The sequence below is a fragment of the Amblyomma maculatum genome, chromosome 1 (assembly GCF_055883805.1).
Source record: "Amblyomma maculatum isolate TAMU_Amacu chromosome 1, ASM5588380v1, whole genome shotgun sequence".
Taxonomy (NCBI): Eukaryota; Metazoa; Arthropoda; class Arachnida; order Ixodida; family Ixodidae; genus Amblyomma; species Amblyomma maculatum.
Window position 1 is genome coordinate 418,483,096 of NC_139344.1, and position 18,924 is coordinate 418,502,019.

General features: G+C 45.5%; 1 protein-coding gene across 1 annotated transcript in view; it reads right to left on the bottom strand.

Annotated features, from left to right (window-relative positions):
* LOC146209187 (uncharacterized) overlaps positions 1 to 11,450 on the bottom strand; it is a 30,457-nt gene extending 19,007 nt beyond the window's left edge. The window contains exons 1-2 of the mRNA XM_084587365.1: positions 11,366 to 11,450; positions 4,700 to 4,806 (exon numbers count right to left, since the gene is read on the bottom strand). Coding sequence (XP_084443491.1) covers positions 4,700 to 4,806; positions 11,366 to 11,435 — 177 coding nt within the window. The 5' untranslated portion in view covers positions 11,436 to 11,450. The remainder of the gene's footprint in view (positions 1 to 4,699; positions 4,807 to 11,365) is intronic.
* Between the last annotated feature and the right edge of the window lie 7,474 nt (positions 11,451 to 18,924).

Below are 18,924 nucleotides of genomic sequence, written 5' to 3' on the forward strand. Positions count from 1 at the left end.
TGACTGTGTATATAGGACATGCTACTCATTGTTTTCTTTCTTTCCGTGACACTTTTCGTCTCAGTTTCATTTCATGTGTTATTTGTTTCTTCTTTTGTGTTCTTTCTGTGTATGTAAAACTTACGTGTGCATTTTCATTTATTTTGTGTGCGCAGCACGAAGACCATATGACTGTTCTTGAGCACATTAAATAAAGATTTATTATTATTATTATTATTATTATTATTATTATTATTATTATTATTATTATTATTATTATTATTATTATTAGTAGTAGTAGTAGTAGTAGTAGTAGTAGTAGTAGTAGTAGTAGTAGTAGTAGTAGTAGTAGTAGTAGTAGTAGTAGTAGTAGTAGTAGTAGTAGTAGTAGTAGTAGTAGTAGTAGTAGTAGTAGTAGCCGGCGGTTACAAGGTTCACGGAACAGATTCCAAGTGGGTTAGGCGGTTCGCCACCAACACCACACAATGTCACCGCAGTATAACATTCCGAACTGAATTCGCAGTACTTGCTCAATCAACTTTGCCTCGATTTTCTGGAACAATGTGGGGCCACACTCAATTTTTTCAATAAAGACATCTCTGTGAGCACTCGTAGTGAATCTGCTTTGTGTGAAAGTTCGCCGACCAATCCTAGCACGCTTTCGGTTTCGGACAACATAGGCATTCCTACCATGTCAGCATCGTTATACAAGTGGTTAGTTCAAGCTGTGCCAGTAATCCGTTCGGCGCTGTAGTTTAACCCCTAACCCTCAACTGTGTGAAAAAAAAGTGTTCTGATTACACGTTGCATCATCTGAGTCAGGAATGGCCATTCGTCTTTGTAGGCGACTAACTGCTCTAATAAACCTTTGCATTACCATGTGGCATAAATTTGCCTGCTTTGACTAAGACACTTTTGAACCAATGGCAGTGCTTAGCACAGACAGTTCCCAGCTTACCGCATGCCCAGAAGCATATAAGAAAATTTCTTGCCATGGTAACAAATCGCTGCCAACAAGTGATCGCCACAGTTTAGTGGACGGTGTGTCGAAACATGCTGCAGCATTTTATTTCTCTCGGGACTCGCCACCACGGATTCCCATTTCCCGTACTCAGCACAGAATCAATACTGGGACTGTTGATCCAATTCGTCTGAATCCTTATCGTATATTGCCATCAGAGCACCAGACGATCGAAGAATAAGTACAAGATATGCAACATAAGGGCATCATTCAGGAATCGTAAACTCCGTGGGCTACCCAGGTGATACGACTTTAAACGAAAGATTGCACATGACGATTTTGTGTCGACCATCGACGGCTGAATACTGTTACCAAGAAGGACGTGTATACTCTGCGCCGTATTGATGGCGTCATAGATTGTTTATATTCTGCCCCCTATTTTTACTCAGTTGACCTGCGATCAGGCCAAAAGATAAGACAGCATTCATCACCTCTGACGGACTGTATGTATTTAATGGGATGCTGTTTGGATTACGCTCCAGCCACATTCGAAAGATCTGAGGTGACACATTTTTATATCTTATTTGGACGATCTAGTAATATTCAGATCTACCTTTCTTGAACACAACAGTCGATACGATATTTTCTTGGATTGTATCGAGAAAGTTGGTCTGGTACTAAATTCTAAGAAATGCTATTTTAGAGAGCGCCTGACAGTGGTATTTGACATATCGTAGGCAAGGATGGGGTCTGGCCTGATCTGAAAAAGGTTGAAGCTGTCACTTGTTTCAAACCGCCGAAATCGTAAATAGCTCAGGAGGTTTGGGGGCTTTGTTCCTATTTCCGTCGTTTCATTCCGAGGTTTTTTGACCTACCATATCCACTTACTTGTCTTCTACAAAAATATGTGCCTTTCAAGTGGACTGCCTATTGTGACCCCGCCTTTTGACAGTTAAATTGTATTCTGGCATCAGGACCTGTACTATGCCACTTCTGTACATCAGCTCCAGCAGAACTTCACACTGACGCCAACGCAGTCGGAGTTGGTGCAGTGCTCATACAACGCACAATTGCAATGAACATGTCGTTGCATATGCAAGCCGGTCTTTAAGCAAGACTGAGCGTAATTACACAGTAACTGAACAGGAATGCATAGCTATTGTTTTCGGTGTGCAACAGTTTCATTCATATCTTTGGATGTGCATTTAAATTGTGACCGACCATCATTCCTTATGTTGGCTTGTAAACCTTCGTGACCCCTGTGAACGCCTCGTGCGGGGTGGTTTGCACCTCCAAGAATTCAGTTTTACGGTGAAGCACGGTGATGCTGACTGTCTGTCACTGTTGCCGCTTGAAACTATACTGATTGCGACAATGAGATCTTGGATGAATATATAACTTCTACCTCTCTTTCTTCGGGTTCTTCGGGTAATGCACGATGATGTCAAGGCTCGACACTTGGGTTTCGCCAGCACATTACACAGGACTAAGGAACGTTTTTATTGGACCAAGAGGCATCAAACTACTCAACGTTATGCGGCCAGCTGCTTCCAGTGCCAGCGTTTCAAGCACCCAACCTGCTTTCCGCCTGGTCATCTTCAGCCTATAACGCCGCCACGAACCCGATTCGCACAGGCGGGTATGGGCCTCCTAGGACCATTCCCTGTTCCATCAACGGAGACCGTTGGGTCATAGTGTGCGTAGACTACCTTACGCGGTACTGTGAAACTGCTGCCATACCGTCAGCCACTTTTTCGGATGTCTCGGCTTTTCTCCTACGGTGCATCATTCTTCGAAATGGGCCTCCTCGTGTGGTAATAAGTGACCGTGGGCGACAGTTCACGACAGAAGTTTCACAACTTCTTCGCCTCTGCTCATCCCATTTCCGCCATTCAACTCCTTACCACCCACAAACAAACGGTCTTACCGAACGCCCCAATCATACGCTCAGCAACATGGACGCAATGTATGTCGACTCCCGCCACAAAACATGGGATGAAGTCATCCCGTTTATAACATACGCATTTAGCACTGCTTGATACAAACGACAGGCCACAAACCGCTTTTCTTCTTTACGCCCGACTTCCACGAAGTACTCTGGAAGTACCTTTCTCACTCCCTGCTGAAACTTCACTAGCGCATACTCTCACTTTGGTTGATGAAGCTCGTCGATGCGCCAGACTTCGTACTCTAGCCTACCAAGAACGCTACAAGCGACGCTACGGCAAGCGTCATCAAGATATCAATTATGCCCCTGGTTACTTGGTGTGGCTTTGGACGCCGTTGCGTAAGCGCGGCTTGTCCCAGAAACGTTTGCATCAGTTTACTGCCCCTTTCGTTCTACTGGAATGCCTCAGTGCAGTCAACGTTCTAGTCTATCGCCTGACTACTTAAAGTCGCCGTTCTTGGAAGACTCAAGTAGTAGACGTCGCCCGCATGAAGCACTGCTATCAACTTGACGAACTTTGACTCTCCCAGTGGGCGTCGTCTGAGAAGGGGGCACTGATATGCATTTCCCGCGGTCCTATATTTGAAGGATGATAAGGTATGGCGGGAGAGGAAGAGGAAGCTGGGTCTGTTCGCTCTGGGTGTGCTAACACCCAGTGCATCTAACCTCCGACGTGTATATAAACCTCGTAACAATATTACCTACAGACCACACATACAGGTTATGAACCTACAGATTACAGCGTGCAGTAGTTAACGATTAGTCAGGATAGGATGGTAGGTTAATCGAAACAAAGAAATCTCTTCGCATCACTGCCATATCGCGGAATAGTAAGAAAATATTAATAAAGATAAATAAATCTGTGCAGCCCGAAAATTTGACTAGGACAGTAAAATATTTTACATAAAGGTGAGAAGATAATTGAATAGAGTTGGGTAGCGTGGCCACCGTCCCAGCTCACAGATCAGACCAGCAGAGAAGAGTTTCTAAATTGTTTTGTTTTGCATTTGTTACCATTTTCAATTATTTATTTGTAGACGACTTGAACGTGAACTTGAAGGTTTGAAGGCGCGCTAAATCAGGTTCGTATCTCGAAGTGTATTTTGTATAATAAAGAAATAAAGTTCTTACTGAAACGTAGCTTGATGATTATGTATAATGATCCAAGGATGTTTTGGTTGATCTTCTAAGGTTGAGGCTTCTGTTTAACAGCTCGATAAAGGTTGGGTTGTTTAGTCCCTGTTTACATAATTAAGGGTGTTTCTCTTCGCGTCTGGTTAAGTTTAATTTCGATTATTAGCTTACAACTTGTATTGTACAGGACGGGGCTAACAGCACTTGAATAAGCCAGCTTCTTTACCCTCGTGTCTTGTAAGAGGAAAACAAAATCGAAAATATCAATACCTCTCACGTTAGCTATGTTTATTGGTTTGTATTATGCAGGAATGTGATATTTATTGTGAAACATCTAGAACTGACTCTTTGCTTCTTTCCTTGATACAGGTAGCAACGCATTATTCAAACCTCTGGTGCTATTATCAATTTTTTTTGCGAAAAAAAAAAAATAGCCTACTTTTTCGTTTTTCTTCTCCCACTTACCTGGTTTCACTTGAATTATAGTCTTTTCGGGTTGAAAGATGATCAACGTTACTGACCAGTGGCTAATTCTACTGTGTGTACATTTTGAAACTATATTCGGCTGCGATCGTTCAAGTTCCAATTGAAGCGCTAAATAAGCGCCATGACCTTGTGGTGTACGGTGTGGCGCGAGGATTGCAGGGCCAGCTGTTCACGTTTTCTTTTCCACTCACCTTGGAGTCCATGGCCATTATCCTCATGACTGAAAGGACGAGCCGGTTGACTTGTGGCTTGTCTAAACCGCTGTCCACCGCGTCGTAGACCATCTGGAGTCTAAATTCTAGACAGCGCAAAAAATATATATATAAATGTGACGGCTGCAAATTATATACCTTAATTGTCGCAGTTATGTTCGTAGGGATTTAGTTCCCAAAAGTTTCGGACGGAACATTCTTGGGAAGTAGCGAAGACAAAAGAAAGGGACGAGCTGCAAGCAGGTTAAACAAGCAGACATCAACCTGTCAGTTCCTGCATTTCAACATTGCGTGAATATAAGTGCACTGTTTGAAGGCGTCTTCAGTGACAAAGAACGAAAAAAAAAAGAGATTGAGATTACTAAGAAAAGAAATAATTTCTATGTGTAGTTTTAAAAAAGAAACATTCCTTACCAAGATACTAGCTGAACAGTAGCGTCTTAGCGAATGTGCTTAGAAACACTGTCACAACCGTCTTTCGCAATGAGGCTTGATCTTGAACTGTGTAATTGCAGGTAGCTAAATCGGCTATCCTAAGTTTTATTCTGGACCTATCTGATGATAAAGACCTAATATCATTGGTAGGTTATTCGTAATATTACCACAACGTTTTACTTTTATTTCTCACCTGTCTTACTCTAGCTTTTCTAGAAGGAATTGCTACGGGGAATCGAGCCAGTGAAGACAGACCATGATGGATGGCAATGACATGAGTTTAGTGAATGCTGGCGGGTGCCATGTGCGAGTGTTTCTGCGAAGTTCACTACCCGCTTCTTTTTCCTCGTCCGTAACATTACCCGGGGCCACCACACAATTGTGCCGATCGTGGACAAGGTAGAAGACGAAGCTGATCAGATGCATGACATGACGATGGGCGTGGCTGATTAAGCTTGGCCCAGGAAGCTTTCGGGTCACAAGTTGCCAAGACTCAGCGGCCGAGCGCCAGAAACGCATCAAACAGCACAGGCAGGGACGATGTTCTAACGTGTGGTGGCATCTCGGTTCGTTAGGGTCTTTTGGTAGTGTCTCTAGAGCACAGTGTCTTGTGGCTGGCCTCTCGTGTCGGTGAGGTCCTCTGGGTTGGATCAATTGTATCTCATCGTATATTGTTGGGTCGGGAGGATGGGCAAGCAATAAAGGCGATATCGCATTTGGTCGGGTCTGGTGACTGGGGCAGAACCTGGTGATTCGTGCCAGGAACCCGCAAGCAGACCTTGAGTAGTGAAGCTCAAAGGCCAAGATGAGATGAACTCGCCGCAAGCTACACCAAATTTTCACGGGATGGCAAGCCAGTGAAGAACGACCATGACGAATGGCGGTGAGGTGATCTGAATCTCGGCGGGCCTTGCGCGAGTGCTTCTGTACATGCCACTGCCTTTTTCTTTTTCCTCGTCCGTAGCAATATGGTCACAGAAGCCCGTATAGCTAAGTCGTTTTGGGCACAACAAACAAGGACCACGAAAATGCACGCTTGTGAACAGACTCGAAAGCGACCTCCCCGAGCGAAGACAAGCGCGTGCCAGTCTACGGGTCGACCACATGACGACGAGAGCAAGTGATTAATATTGCAGCATTGCCTCTCCCGGTGGAAAGGCACCGTCTCGATGCCGCGTGGCGAGGTCAGGAAGTACCGCAGGGGCGGGAATGTCAAGTTCACATGGAGAAATACGAAGCAGTCACAGGATGAAAAAAAAATTAGCTTTAGTTAAACCAGCTCCGCTCGGTTGCATAAGCAAAGCCACGTAGTTTCTCTTTCTGTTCTCTTCTTCTTCTTCTTCTTCTTCTTCTTCTTCTTCTTCTTCTGCGGCGTGGCGTGGCTACCGACCGGGTTTAACCGACGGCTTGAAGAGGGGCTCCATCTGCGGTCCCTCTAAAACGTGGCTACCGGCCGGGTTTACGCGGCGGGCTGAAACCTGGCGTTGTATTACTTACGCAATAAAAAACATGTGACACCCTAGCGGGCGTGGATGGGCTTCATTCTGGCAAAGTGCATGACCTGTGATTGTGCATGCGTCGTTAGCGAACAGTTCCTTGCGGGATCACTTTGCAAGTGACGTCATTGAATTTGCACAGCCCTTCGTACAGGCCGAAGAAGCGGCGCAGAAGCTTGTCGGAGCAAGCTCGCTGGAGAACAAAAGTCCATACCCAAACGTGATCGCCAGGTTTGTAAATTGCCTCTCTGTGACGAAGCCTGTAGCGTGGCGCGTCCTTAGCTTGCTGTGGACGGACCTTCAGTCTAGCAAGCTGGCGGGTGGCCTCAGCGTGATGAACGATTTGGTAATCTCTGGCTACTGATGGGTGGGAAACATCTGGTGATATAATTGCGTCCAGCATGGTAAAAGCTTGGAGGCCGTAAACTAAACAAAACAGTGTGAAGCAGGTCGTTTCCTGGACTGCGGTGTTATACGCAAATGTTGAATACGGTAGTATCTGATTTCAGTGCTTATCGTCTTCGTAGACGTATATAGAAAGCAGATCAGTGATGGTCTTATTCAGTCGCTCAGTAAGGCTGTTCGTTTGAGGATGGTAAGGTGTTCTGTGATGACAAATACCATTAAGACGCATAACGTCATATGCAAGAGCTGAAGTAAATGTCATGCCTCTGTCAGTTAAAACGACCGCATGGCCACCGTGACGGACTAAGTGAAAGGTGAAAAGTTCGCAATATCAGTAAAGCTGCCGCGAAAGTGCTATGGTTTCACAATAGAGGGGGGGGGGGGGGGGGGAGGTAATCAGTGGCGAATATAAAGTACCGGTTGACCAACGATGACGTAGGAAATGGCCCGAAAAAGCCCACAGTGACATGATTAAAATGTTATCAAGGAGGATCAATAGGCTACAGCAGGCCGGCGAGCATGACATGCGGCGTCTTCCGACGTTGGCAATTGCGGCAATTTTTAACATAGCACTTAACAACAGCCGCAAGCTTGGGCCAGTAGCATTTCTGTTGTACCCGTGCCAAGGTCTGAGAAAAAAGTAGATGCCCCGCAGAAAGCTCGTCGTGGCATGCTCGCTAAACATTGATGCGGAGGCGTTGGGATCAACAGCAGCTACGGAATGCATGTGGAGGCGTACTTTTTCCTGTAGAGGGCGCCATCTCACAAGCAGAACGACGACAGGCTATGCGCGTCCCCCGAGGTAATCGATATGGGACCACAGTTCAATGCCGTTTCACTGCTGTTGAGCGAGATCAGGCGCCATGAGCGTGCGGAGACAAACGGAGTCATCTTTTTCAAGTGAGGAAAACGGGATAGGGCTTCGAGGTAGAAAATCAGCATCACTGTGTCTATTGTAGGACTTGTACACAATACTGAAGTCGAACTCCTGTAAACGAAGGCTTTAGCGAGCTAACTGCCCTAAGGGTCTTAAGGTTCACTAGACAACACAGTGAGTGATGGCTGCTGACAACACTAAATGGACAACCATACAAATACGGCCGAAATTTTGTTACCGCCTACAGAATTTCAAGACACCCCATTTCAGTAGTAGAATAATTCGCTTTGAAACGAGACAGAGTGCGGCTGGCGTAAGCAATAACCCGCTTAACACCATCTTGCCATTGAACGAGAACGCACCTATGCCGACGTTACCGGCGTCGGTATGCAATTCTGTGTCCGCCCCTCCTCGTCGAAATGGCCAAGTATGGGTTGTTTGGAGGTGTTTGCGAAGCTCCTCGAAGGTCATTTTCTGTTCGACGGCTCAGATGAAACGTTTGTCGGCCTTTGTTAAACGAGTGAGTGGTATGGCTATCCGGGAAAAGGGCTCAAACTTCTGTAGTATGCGCCGAGGCCCAAAAACCGACGCACAACACTCTTATAAGTGGTGATCGGGAAAGTTGAACGCCAACCGTCTTCTCTTGATCAAGGCTAATGCCCTCAGCGCTAACGACATGGCCCAGAAACGTGAGCTGTTGGAATGCAACGTGGCATTTTTCGGGTTGCAGAAAGAGACCGGCCGCTCAGATGGTATCTAGGATGGCCTTGAATTGCTACAGATGCTCCTCGTAGTCGCAGAGAAAAAGACACGTCGTCAAGGTAGACGAGGCACGACTGCTATTTGAGGCCCACTAGGGTAGTGTCCATCATTCTTTGAAATGTGGCGGGAGTGGAGCACAAGCCGAAAGCAAGCACCTTAAAATCATACAGTCCGTCAGAAGTAATGAACGAGGTCTTCTCATGATTACTTTCATAGACTTCAATCTGCCAATTACCCACAATTACTACATTAATCAAGCGATGGAAAGTATTGGAGGTGGCGGAGTCGGTCGAATAAGGCGTTGATGCGAGGCAACGGGTAGAGATCTTTTTCGTAATTTTGTTGAGCCTCCTGTAGCCGACGCAGAACCCGAGTGTCTCGTTTTCACGACCAGCACAACTGGCGAGGTCCATTGGCTTGTGGACGGCTGTATCACGTCATTTCGGAGCATTTCATCAACCTGAGTCTGAATAGCCTCTCGTTCCTTCGCCGACACTCGGTAAGGGTGTTGGAGGAATTCCGTGGAATCAATTATAATGCGATTCTTTGCTACTGAAGCTTGCTTTACCTTGGAAGTTACGGCAAGCAGTCGTGGTAAGAGTCAAGAATTGCATGAATTGCAAGGAATGAGTTTCTGGGCAAGAGACAAAGCAGGATTCACGTCAATTTGAACAGTATGTCCAGAGATCTTGGGAGGGTACTGTTGACCAGCGATAGGGCGCATTGGGCGGAGGGCGCACAGACTTCGTCAAAATTAAGCGGTGGCTTTACCTTGCAGTAAGTGGCGGTATTCGGCGCTAAACCTCGTTAGAAGCAGTTGAGTTCGCTTGTTACTCAAGGCGAAAGCCCCCGAGCGGCGCATACCTGCATGCTTAACAATAAATTCACTCTCGTTTCGCGATGCCTTGAAGAGAGGAAGGGTTAACGCGCAGTCTGTAACCAACAAGCTCGAGCGTGGAGGTAGATTGGCGGGGTCATTGTACAGCCGGAAAACTGGCCAGCCTGCTGAGCATTTGTCAAAAATTGATGGTTGGGTGGAAACAGTCACCATGAGTTCACGGGGGTCATTGATTGCGCCATTTTCTCGAAGAAAATCTAGGCGGGGATCAGGTTCTTGGGGCACTCTGCTAGCACAGTGAAGCAACCAGTGAAAGTTATGCGGCGTATCTCTACTCGAGTGAAGCATACTCCGAGCGGCGTCACTACATACCCTCCGACTGTCCGTATCGGCGCTTGGTTCGAAGGAATCAGGACTGCGTGGAACAGTAGCAGGGCAAAAACTCAACTAAAAATTCAGCGCCGTTATCTACGAGGGCAGTCGTGAAGTGGTTAACGACAATCGATATCTCAGTTCATCCTCGAATGTAATTTAGTCTAGTTGCCGCGGGTGGGATGTCGACCAGTGCGACTGATGGACAAACTTGGGAGTAAATACTGCAATCGTTTTGAGCTGTAACGTGCTTGAAGCGTAAATACCATGCACGAGATACCATCTAGTGCCTGTCACTGCTGTGTGTGTTTCCGCAGCGCTAATAAAGAGATATATTATAACTAAATAAATATCGCTCATTGGTTCTTAAATATTCCTATTCTGCCAACATTAGGGAGTGATGGTGGCTAAGTCCTTAATGAGCCACCGCTGGAAAAAGCATGTCGATTGCCGAAGCAAAACTTCGTACAGGAAAAGTGAGCAGTGTCTTGCAAAGTCCTGCATTTGCGCCTTCATTCACATTTCTGACCCGAAAGGATCAACGAACAAAGGGAAACATAAATAAGGGGTAAAAGATCTGGAGGGTCCAAAATAGAGCAAGGAAAAAGCTCCCCCCCCCCCCGCCCCCCAAAGAAAAAAAAAACATTTTGTTCTAATAGAGCTAACGTTTGGTTCCATGCATAGGTTAACGCTTGGTGCAGTAAACGCTTATTTATCGTGTGGTACGAGTATTGCAAGAAGAGGATGCAACAGGCGTCAAACGAATAAGCATTATAAGGAAGTTTGCTTTCATGAATTAGAATATCAGGCATGAAAGTGGCTCAGTGAGGATATCAGCAAACCAAGCTCCATGTCATGTCATGCGTCCTACTTTGCTGTAGAAGATGCTATGCTTTGGATACAGAGTTTTATGGAGTTGAGGCTTTATGGCAACGAGTGCTAGAAAATGTTTTGTGGCGCAGCATTTTAGGGTTCACTATTTTACTATCCCGTGGTACGAATGTGCAGGAAATCGACAAACAGTGCAGGTTGATTCTACGGGTGAAATCAAGCGTCGACTGGGAGTCCCTTACGTCCGTTGGGGCACCATGCGCAGTATGCAAGTATAGCAATTGAACTGAAGAATTTAAGAAAATTACTTCGTACCATCTGCAATTTGTATCAGGCTGCTTCCCGTTACGCGATGTTGCGCTTTCGAGAGCTGGTTCATTCGTGTTGTTGGTCGAACAGGCTTCCTTTTTTATAAAGCGGCTCATATGCACCTGTACACTAAAACATCGCTGTATAATAACTTCGGCTATGAATCCTAGAAAAGCAATGAATGACGTGTTGTTTCTTCCTCTCCAATTAACAAAAGAAATGAAAAGAAATAGGTAACTTTCAACGTCAGTGTCTACCGCCTTCTCAAAACGGCCACAGTTTCAATCCCCTGACATAGCACAGTGACCGTGATATCTCACCCAGGTCATCTTCGCAGGCAGCGCCGGCTATCAGCAGGACTACTAAGATCAACTGGGCTACTGGAACCATCGCGACTGTTTGTAAGGCGCCTGTTGCTCTGCACCAGACGTGGCGGAGGGTTCGCTCTTGTCCTAGCCGGCTATCAATCATACGGGGCTTCGTGCACAATGACGGCGCGCTTGTTTGACCAGCAGTTGGCATCCCGCGGAAGAATCCGATGTGATGTTTGTCGACCGATAGCCTAGCATCGCACGAACAGAAACAGGGCCGCAGCTGAACTCGATCTGCCGTCTGAATGTGAATTTTAAGCTCACCATTAAACCCTTCTTCCATCTATCGCTATCGCTTGGCCCCCATTTCGATTTCCACGCAAAAGACGCATCAGGAACGCACCATTCCCATCTAGTGAAAGCGTGCTTCGAACTTTGTGCACAGACATTGCATTAACATCCAGCTACCGGCCTCACATTTCTTGCTGCCACCTCTCTATTCGCATTTGTAACAGCCTTTTCTGTGTCTCGCACGTCTCTTTGCTATGCAGGCTTCGCTGTGACTGCAGTGTTTTCAAGGTTGTTTTGGAAATAACCCAGACCTAAGGGGGACTTCGCGTGCGAACCGTTTGGATATTACCAGCACACGTGCAAAGTGCCCTTCATGCAGCCTTAGCTAGCTGTGGAGGTCTGCTGCTTCACTGTTTTGCCCGCTACGTCCAATCTGTTCACAGCTTGAAAACAGAGGCAGCTGCGGGTACACAACACTTCAACGTGACCGCACGCTACAGCATCGTGTTGCGTGCCTTGACTTTACTGCTTTTGCAGCTGTACTCCACGTGCCCCTGGGCAGGCTGCAGTTCTTGTATGTAAATGCTATGGTCATCGTGGAACGAGCAAATACATCCCGCTGCCGCAAAGAGGTCGACTTACTTCTTTTGATCTGACAATTTAGTGTTCTTTGCTCAAATTTGATAGAGGAAGGTTTAATTCTTTGACGACTATTAATGCTCTTAATAATTTTTTTTGCCAATTCGTACTGTAATATAAAGCGAATATTGGCACAGGCTTAACTACATTACTTGCCTCGTGAGGAAGTCAACTCCCGACACGGTTTGAAAAACGTGTCCTGAATACCCCCCACCCCCCTCCCCCCATCCTCAAAAAAAAAAAAAAAATCTGGCGGTGAAGGTTTTGTTTTAACGGCATCGTCCACTTTGGGTGAACTGTCAGGGACTTTTGATGAGCATGTAGTGAGTATAGTTTACAAGCACATGCAGTTTTTCGCAACATTTTGGCCGAGAAAGAGCTGTTCGAATAAAAAACATCAAAGGGCAAATAATAAGCTCCACGCGATAGCTTCAATAGGTCTTTCCAGCTTTCTGAGATCCTCTTTGAATAGGTCTTCGCGGGCAGGAACACTGTTTTTTTTTTTGTTTAATTTTATAGTTAATGTTTTTAGTTGTCACCACCCACACAAGGTTTCCTTTTAATCATACTTACAAGCCTTAATGAATTGAGTTACGTTGCAAACAATAAATCACGATTTATCTCATATTCTAAATAGTTTCGATTCCATGTGACGTGACTACACCTTCGACTAATTCCAATATGCCTCTGGGTTCTTCGCTGAGCTGGATCCTGGACGCCATGGCGTTGTCACTTTAATTACCCCATTCCTCTATGTTTTCTTTTGTGGCAGTGGCTCTTGACTCTCATCTCGTCTATATGTTAGAACGAAGCCGCTCATTTTCCCAGCATTTGTACGCTGATCGACTAAATGTCTTCTATACCACTTGAGTACTTTTTTTTGCGGCGGAAGAGAGTAGAGCTGCAATAGCGTTATTTAGCTCTCAATATTTCAAGGTCAGGAAGGCCAAGAGCCGAGGAATCGGAGGGATAGGGGGAAGCATTTGTCGTGTAGCAGATGTGTAGCATCATGATGATCTGAAAGTTGCGTGGCTTCTGTGGAAAACACATTGAAAAACATGTATGTTAAAGAAGACGTCTCGCAAGCAATGTGAAGGCACCGCAGATGAGCCTTTCACCTCAAGGCATGCGCAAGCCTTACTGCTCCTGAGCAAAAAAAAAAAAAAAGAAAACCCTCATTGCCTTAGGCAGGTACAAGAAATTTTGGGAGTATGAAGTAGAAAATTCTATAAGAACAGTTATTCATGCGCCTTCGAAAACTAAGAGGAAAATCTTGTTTAGTGTTCAGAAGAAGCGACTCGATTATATCGGAAATTCCCGATAAAAAAATTCATTTATTGCGTGTTATGTATCGAAGAAATTCATTAAAAAATTAACTGTGGTTTAGCGTGTGGTTAAACCTACAGCTATGCGAGAGCTATCTGCATGGCTACGCTTAGGTTCGGCATGAAAGTAAAGACACGGCGTTTGCACATAGTAGTTTACTCTATGGTTTCAGCTTTATTTATACCATAGGGGGCACATTTGACCGCTAAAGTGCGATGAGGTGAGAGCCTCTACCGCGCAGTGGTCCGAAGCCCTCCACTACGGCCCCTTTCTTCTCTGTTTTCACTCCCACCTTCGCCATGACATCATTGCGTAAGCTACCAGCCAACATATAAAGCCCTGCTTTAACCGAGTCGTGTGAACGGGCCTGCGTGGTCCAGGGATATCGTGAATGCAGGGGTTTTGGCAGGCTCATTCTATCATCCTCCCAATGAAAGGAGACACCAGCGTTGTCAGCTCCTGCCAAACGTAATCTCAGGAAGCTCTACGCCTAGTTAATGCTCGGCTATGTCAGCTGCCAGCTACCGCCTCCCATGACTTCTTGTTCTTGTTCTTCTTTCTTCGCTCTTCGGACAGGCACGGGCAGGCACCGGGCAGGCACCGGACAGGCACCGGATAGGCGCGGATAAGCATGGTGAAATGGCGAGAATATGACCAATGTAGCTCTTGCTACGAAACTTCTCATTGCTTGATATAATTTACGTTTGTGGGTGTCAATGCTTGTTGAAATGGTATATCAATGCAAGGGTTTTTCAGACACCTCCTGCAAAGCGACGGCCACCCCTCTGGTGGCGGAATTGAAAAAATATCTGGGAACGGAACCGGCCCCATCGTCTGCTAGCCGTGTGTTTCTGTGCAGTCTTAGATTTTCTAACTTGCGTGGCTTTCCCGGCTTGGGTATAAAATGACATCTGCCGATTTCCATTGTATGGGGAGCTCCCCCTTCTCCCATATTTCCTGCATGTATTTGGTAAGGCTGATAATGGAGTCGTCACAATTTAGAAAATCTAAGACCCATCTTGCTGACCTCGTGTTTGGAGAAGCTAATGGAGAAAGTGGTCAAAACAAGACTTGCCAACTATATGGATGGAGAAGGACTATGGCCCCATGAAATGGTTGGCTTCCGAAGGCTCCTCGGTACGCAAGACGTAATGCTGAGACTCAAACATGACATCATGGACAAGAGAAAAACCAAAGACACAGAAGTCATCCTTGGCCTAGACTTAACTAAGGCCTTCGATAATGTAAGGCATGTCGCAATCCTCAAGAACCTCCGAGATCTAAACATTCGTGCAAGAACCTTCGCTTACGTAAGCACCTTTCTCTCAGAGAGAAGACTCAAGCTAAAATTTCTAGAGACAGAATCTTCAATCATCAGGACAACAGGCAGAGGCACACCACAAGGTTGGGTGCTCTTGCCATTGCTCTTCAACATAGCAATGATTAACCTGCCCTCCCTGCTAAAAACAATACCAGAGATCAAGTTTAGCCTCTACGCAGATGATATGGACATCTGGTTAAACACAGGCTCGGACGCAGAAATACAGGAGAAACTTCAGCGCGCGGCTAGAATGGTCACAGAGTGCGCGGATAATATAGGCCTCAAGTGTTCAACGCAAAAATAAGAGCTACTAATCTACACGAACAAAAAGGAGAAGCCAACCTTCGAAATCACAGTGGATGGTCAAAACGTGCCCGAGGTTAATCAGATTAGGATCCTCGGTCTCATCATCCAGGCAGACGGCAGAAACGGGTCCCTGATAGCCAAACTACAGAACTACGCTGCACAAGTAACGGGTCTCATCAGAAGGGTCTCTCTCAAAAACAGGGGACTCAAAGAAAAGAGCCTGCTAAGAATAGTACAGGCTTATATAATCAGTAGGGTAAGATATGCAACACCCTACCTAAACCTGGCAGTAAGGGAAAAGGAACAAATAGACGTCGTAATACGGAAGAGCATCAAAATCGCACTCAGCCTTCCCAGCTGCACCTCCCCGACCAGACTGCTGGGAATGGGGGTACACAACACATGGGAGGAAATAATGGAAGCCACAAGAATAGCGCAAATGGAGAGACTCAGTCAATCCGAGAAGGGAAGGCAAATTCTAGAATGGGTCGGGCTCCAGCACGACAGAGGGATGGACCCCAAGATCAACCTCAGCCAAAACTGCAGAACCAACCTGTACATCCCACCCATGCCAAGAAACATGAGCCCCATTCACAACAAAGAGAGAAGAGAAGACAGAGCCAAAGCCATCGAAAAGGAGATTAGCAAGCTTGACCCGAACTCCGTGGCGTACACCGGGAAATCGGAAGCTGCAGTCGCAGAAGTGGTGGACGGAGCCGGAGCCCCTCTAATCACGGCGTCTATGAAAACAAGAAATGCAGTCATCGCTGAGGAGGTAGCAATTGCGCTAGCCTGCGTCGGCACAAAAGCTAAAGTGATTATAAGCGACAGCAAAACAGCCATTTGGAACTTGACAAAAGGAAGAGTGTCATCCGCGGCTAAGAAAGTTCTCGAATCCAGGGAGATCTCACGGAGGATCACAAATGGACCCCAGGCCACGAATCGGTGTCTGGAAACGAAGCCGCTCACGCGCTCGCCCGAGATATCTACCACCGGACGAACGTCGAGCAGGTCGACAACCCAGAACCCGAGGAGAGTGTAAACACGTACCACGAGATCTGTGAATACTACAAACTAAACAGAAAAACATTCTCCCCTCCACATAAAGAGCTAAACAACGAAGAGGCCAAAAGTCTTCGCAGACTACAGGCCGGAAATTACCCCAACCCGGTATGGCTGCACCATCTAAAAGTAGATGACAGACAACACGAAAACTGTAAAAACTGCGGACAGAGAGGTACACTAGATCACATATTCTGGCAATGCCCCTTTTCGCCTGGGGCAATGGCCAACATTCATGACATGGAAGCTTGGTAATCCCTTCTCCAAAGCGAAACCCTTGAGACCCAAAAAGAAGTAGTCCGCCTGGCGGCTGAGGCCGCGAAGAATCAATGTATCCTTGCGCGCTTCTAGTCGCGGAGTCCCAGCCCCGTTTTCGGGCCTGCGTACCTGGGTGGGGGAGTAGGGGAACCTCTTGTATCGGCGGCAATAAAAATAATAATAAATTCTATGCAGTCCTTGCGTTGTGAATTCTTTTTCCCGCGAGGCTTGCATTTTTGTATAAGTAGTATCCGCTGCCAATGCACTGTGACACAAACTATAAGGCATCTCCAGCGATAGTTTTATTGCGAAAGCAATACTAGGCCAGGTATAACCGCTCGTCGCTGTGTGCCCGTGTCCGTGGTTCCCAGGCAGAAGCTGTCAACTTCGGTCTGTTTTTTTACATGGGACGGTTATATCAGAATCAGCCTGCCAGGACTCTGGCATTCATGTTACACCTATAGGCCACTAAGGTATTTTCATACGGCTTGGTTAAAGCAGGGCTTTATATGTGGCCTGGAGAAGAAGGAGAACAAGAAGTGCGCTCTGTCATTCGCAGCTAAAAATTTCGCTCCATATTTAGGTCAGCAGCGTTGAACCCTTCGAATTTTTTCCTTGGGCAAATGCTCGAAAGCTATAAAAAATGCACTATAAGAAATCGCTTCTCCCAGCTCGGCAAGCAGTACGACCTAGAGTGTACTGTTCGAGGGCACTTCGCTTTAACAGATCGCATGCCTTTCTTGCCTCATATTAACCAACCTTGAATTGTTCATTTATTTAGTGCAGTGCTGCATATTTTTATGGCACAAAATTTTTTGATGCCAATAATAAATCCTGAGTGCAAAGTAAAGACGGATAGGATTAGCGTCAGGTACGAAATTTAATGAATTAAATAGGGTGCTGCAAGGACATGGTGCATGCATTTAATGGCCTATAAGCGGTGCTTGTTATGAGCAGCATCTCTAAATATTTTGTCCTTCTACATAAGCGCATAAACTTCACGAAGCGAAGATTGTAGGCTCTCATTTTTTCGCGTTTCGCCCATATCCGTCCTTATACGCTATAAAACCTGCCATCGCCGCGATCCAATCCGTCGTTGCGGCCTAGCTCATTTTAAACATTTAAATTTTCATCTCGAACATCATAAAAACATAACAAAGGAGATAGTTATTTGTTAGTTATATGTGGTTTCATGGCGCAAAAGCAACTCTGGCTATGAACAACAAAAAACATAACAAAGGAGATAGTTATTTGTTAGTTATATGTGGTTTTATGGCGCAAAAGCAACTCTGGTCATCATGCGCCTACGTAAAAAAAAAAAAAGTAGGGAGAGGAGGCCCGTACTAGCAAAAGCTTTACCGGGCTTGAAGCCAAATAAAAATAAATAATAAGGAACAAAAGCTCACGGATAAAAAAAAAACGTTTTTAAATAGGGAAATAAAAATAATAATAATAAACAACAATAAAAACGAAAAAGAAATGAGGTCCGAGTCGCAAGATGGTCTACTCTGGCCTAAAAAAAAAAAAAAAAGACCTTCCTGAGGTAGCATTCAGCTTTGCAAACAAGACAAAAACAGGAAACAGGACTGGAAAAGCAAAGAACAGCAGCAAAACAATGGATTTACAAATCGCCGGCAGTACCCGCCAAGGCTAATCCCCACCTGTAGTCAACAACAACCTAAACCTCAACGGATGTACAAAAAGCGACAAATAAAGTGCGGAGACAGAGAAAGACGTGCAGAACATAAAAACGTATGAAAAATGATAGACTGGAGGACAAAAGTAAGTAGGATAATCCACAACAAATAGCAACGATAAATAAATTAAATGCGGTGGAAAATAGTGCTTGGTAGTCTCCTTCGGCATAGAAATGGTAGATTTACAAAAATTAACAAAGGAAAAAAACTGCAACAAGGAGCAGAAGAATTAAAAAAAAATTACAGAAAGTGCCAATAAACCACATAAAAGAGATGGAGGAAGAGAAATAAAGGTATAGTGGAGAAAACAACAGAAAACGGAAAAGCTAGAGAACCTAGTCTGATGGAAACGACGTCTGTCACTACACCAGGTTATAATAATCCCGAAAACATCGAGTAGGGAAAACGCTGGAAGAAAATACGTAAAAGATAACTAATGTACCCCTATACCAGAAAGTTTTGCATCAAGAGGAGTCAAAAAAAGAAAAAAAAAAGTACTTTTCTTTTCATAGAATTGTGCGAGGGATGTGTTAAACATCGGGGCGCTTATTAAGAATCGCCTATTAATACCAGAACGCTATTGCGTTGTCAAACCCCGTTCGCATTGTAAACTCAGTAAGTCTACCTTTAATTAGCTTGAAACAGAGAGCCTTCGCGACTTATGAGTG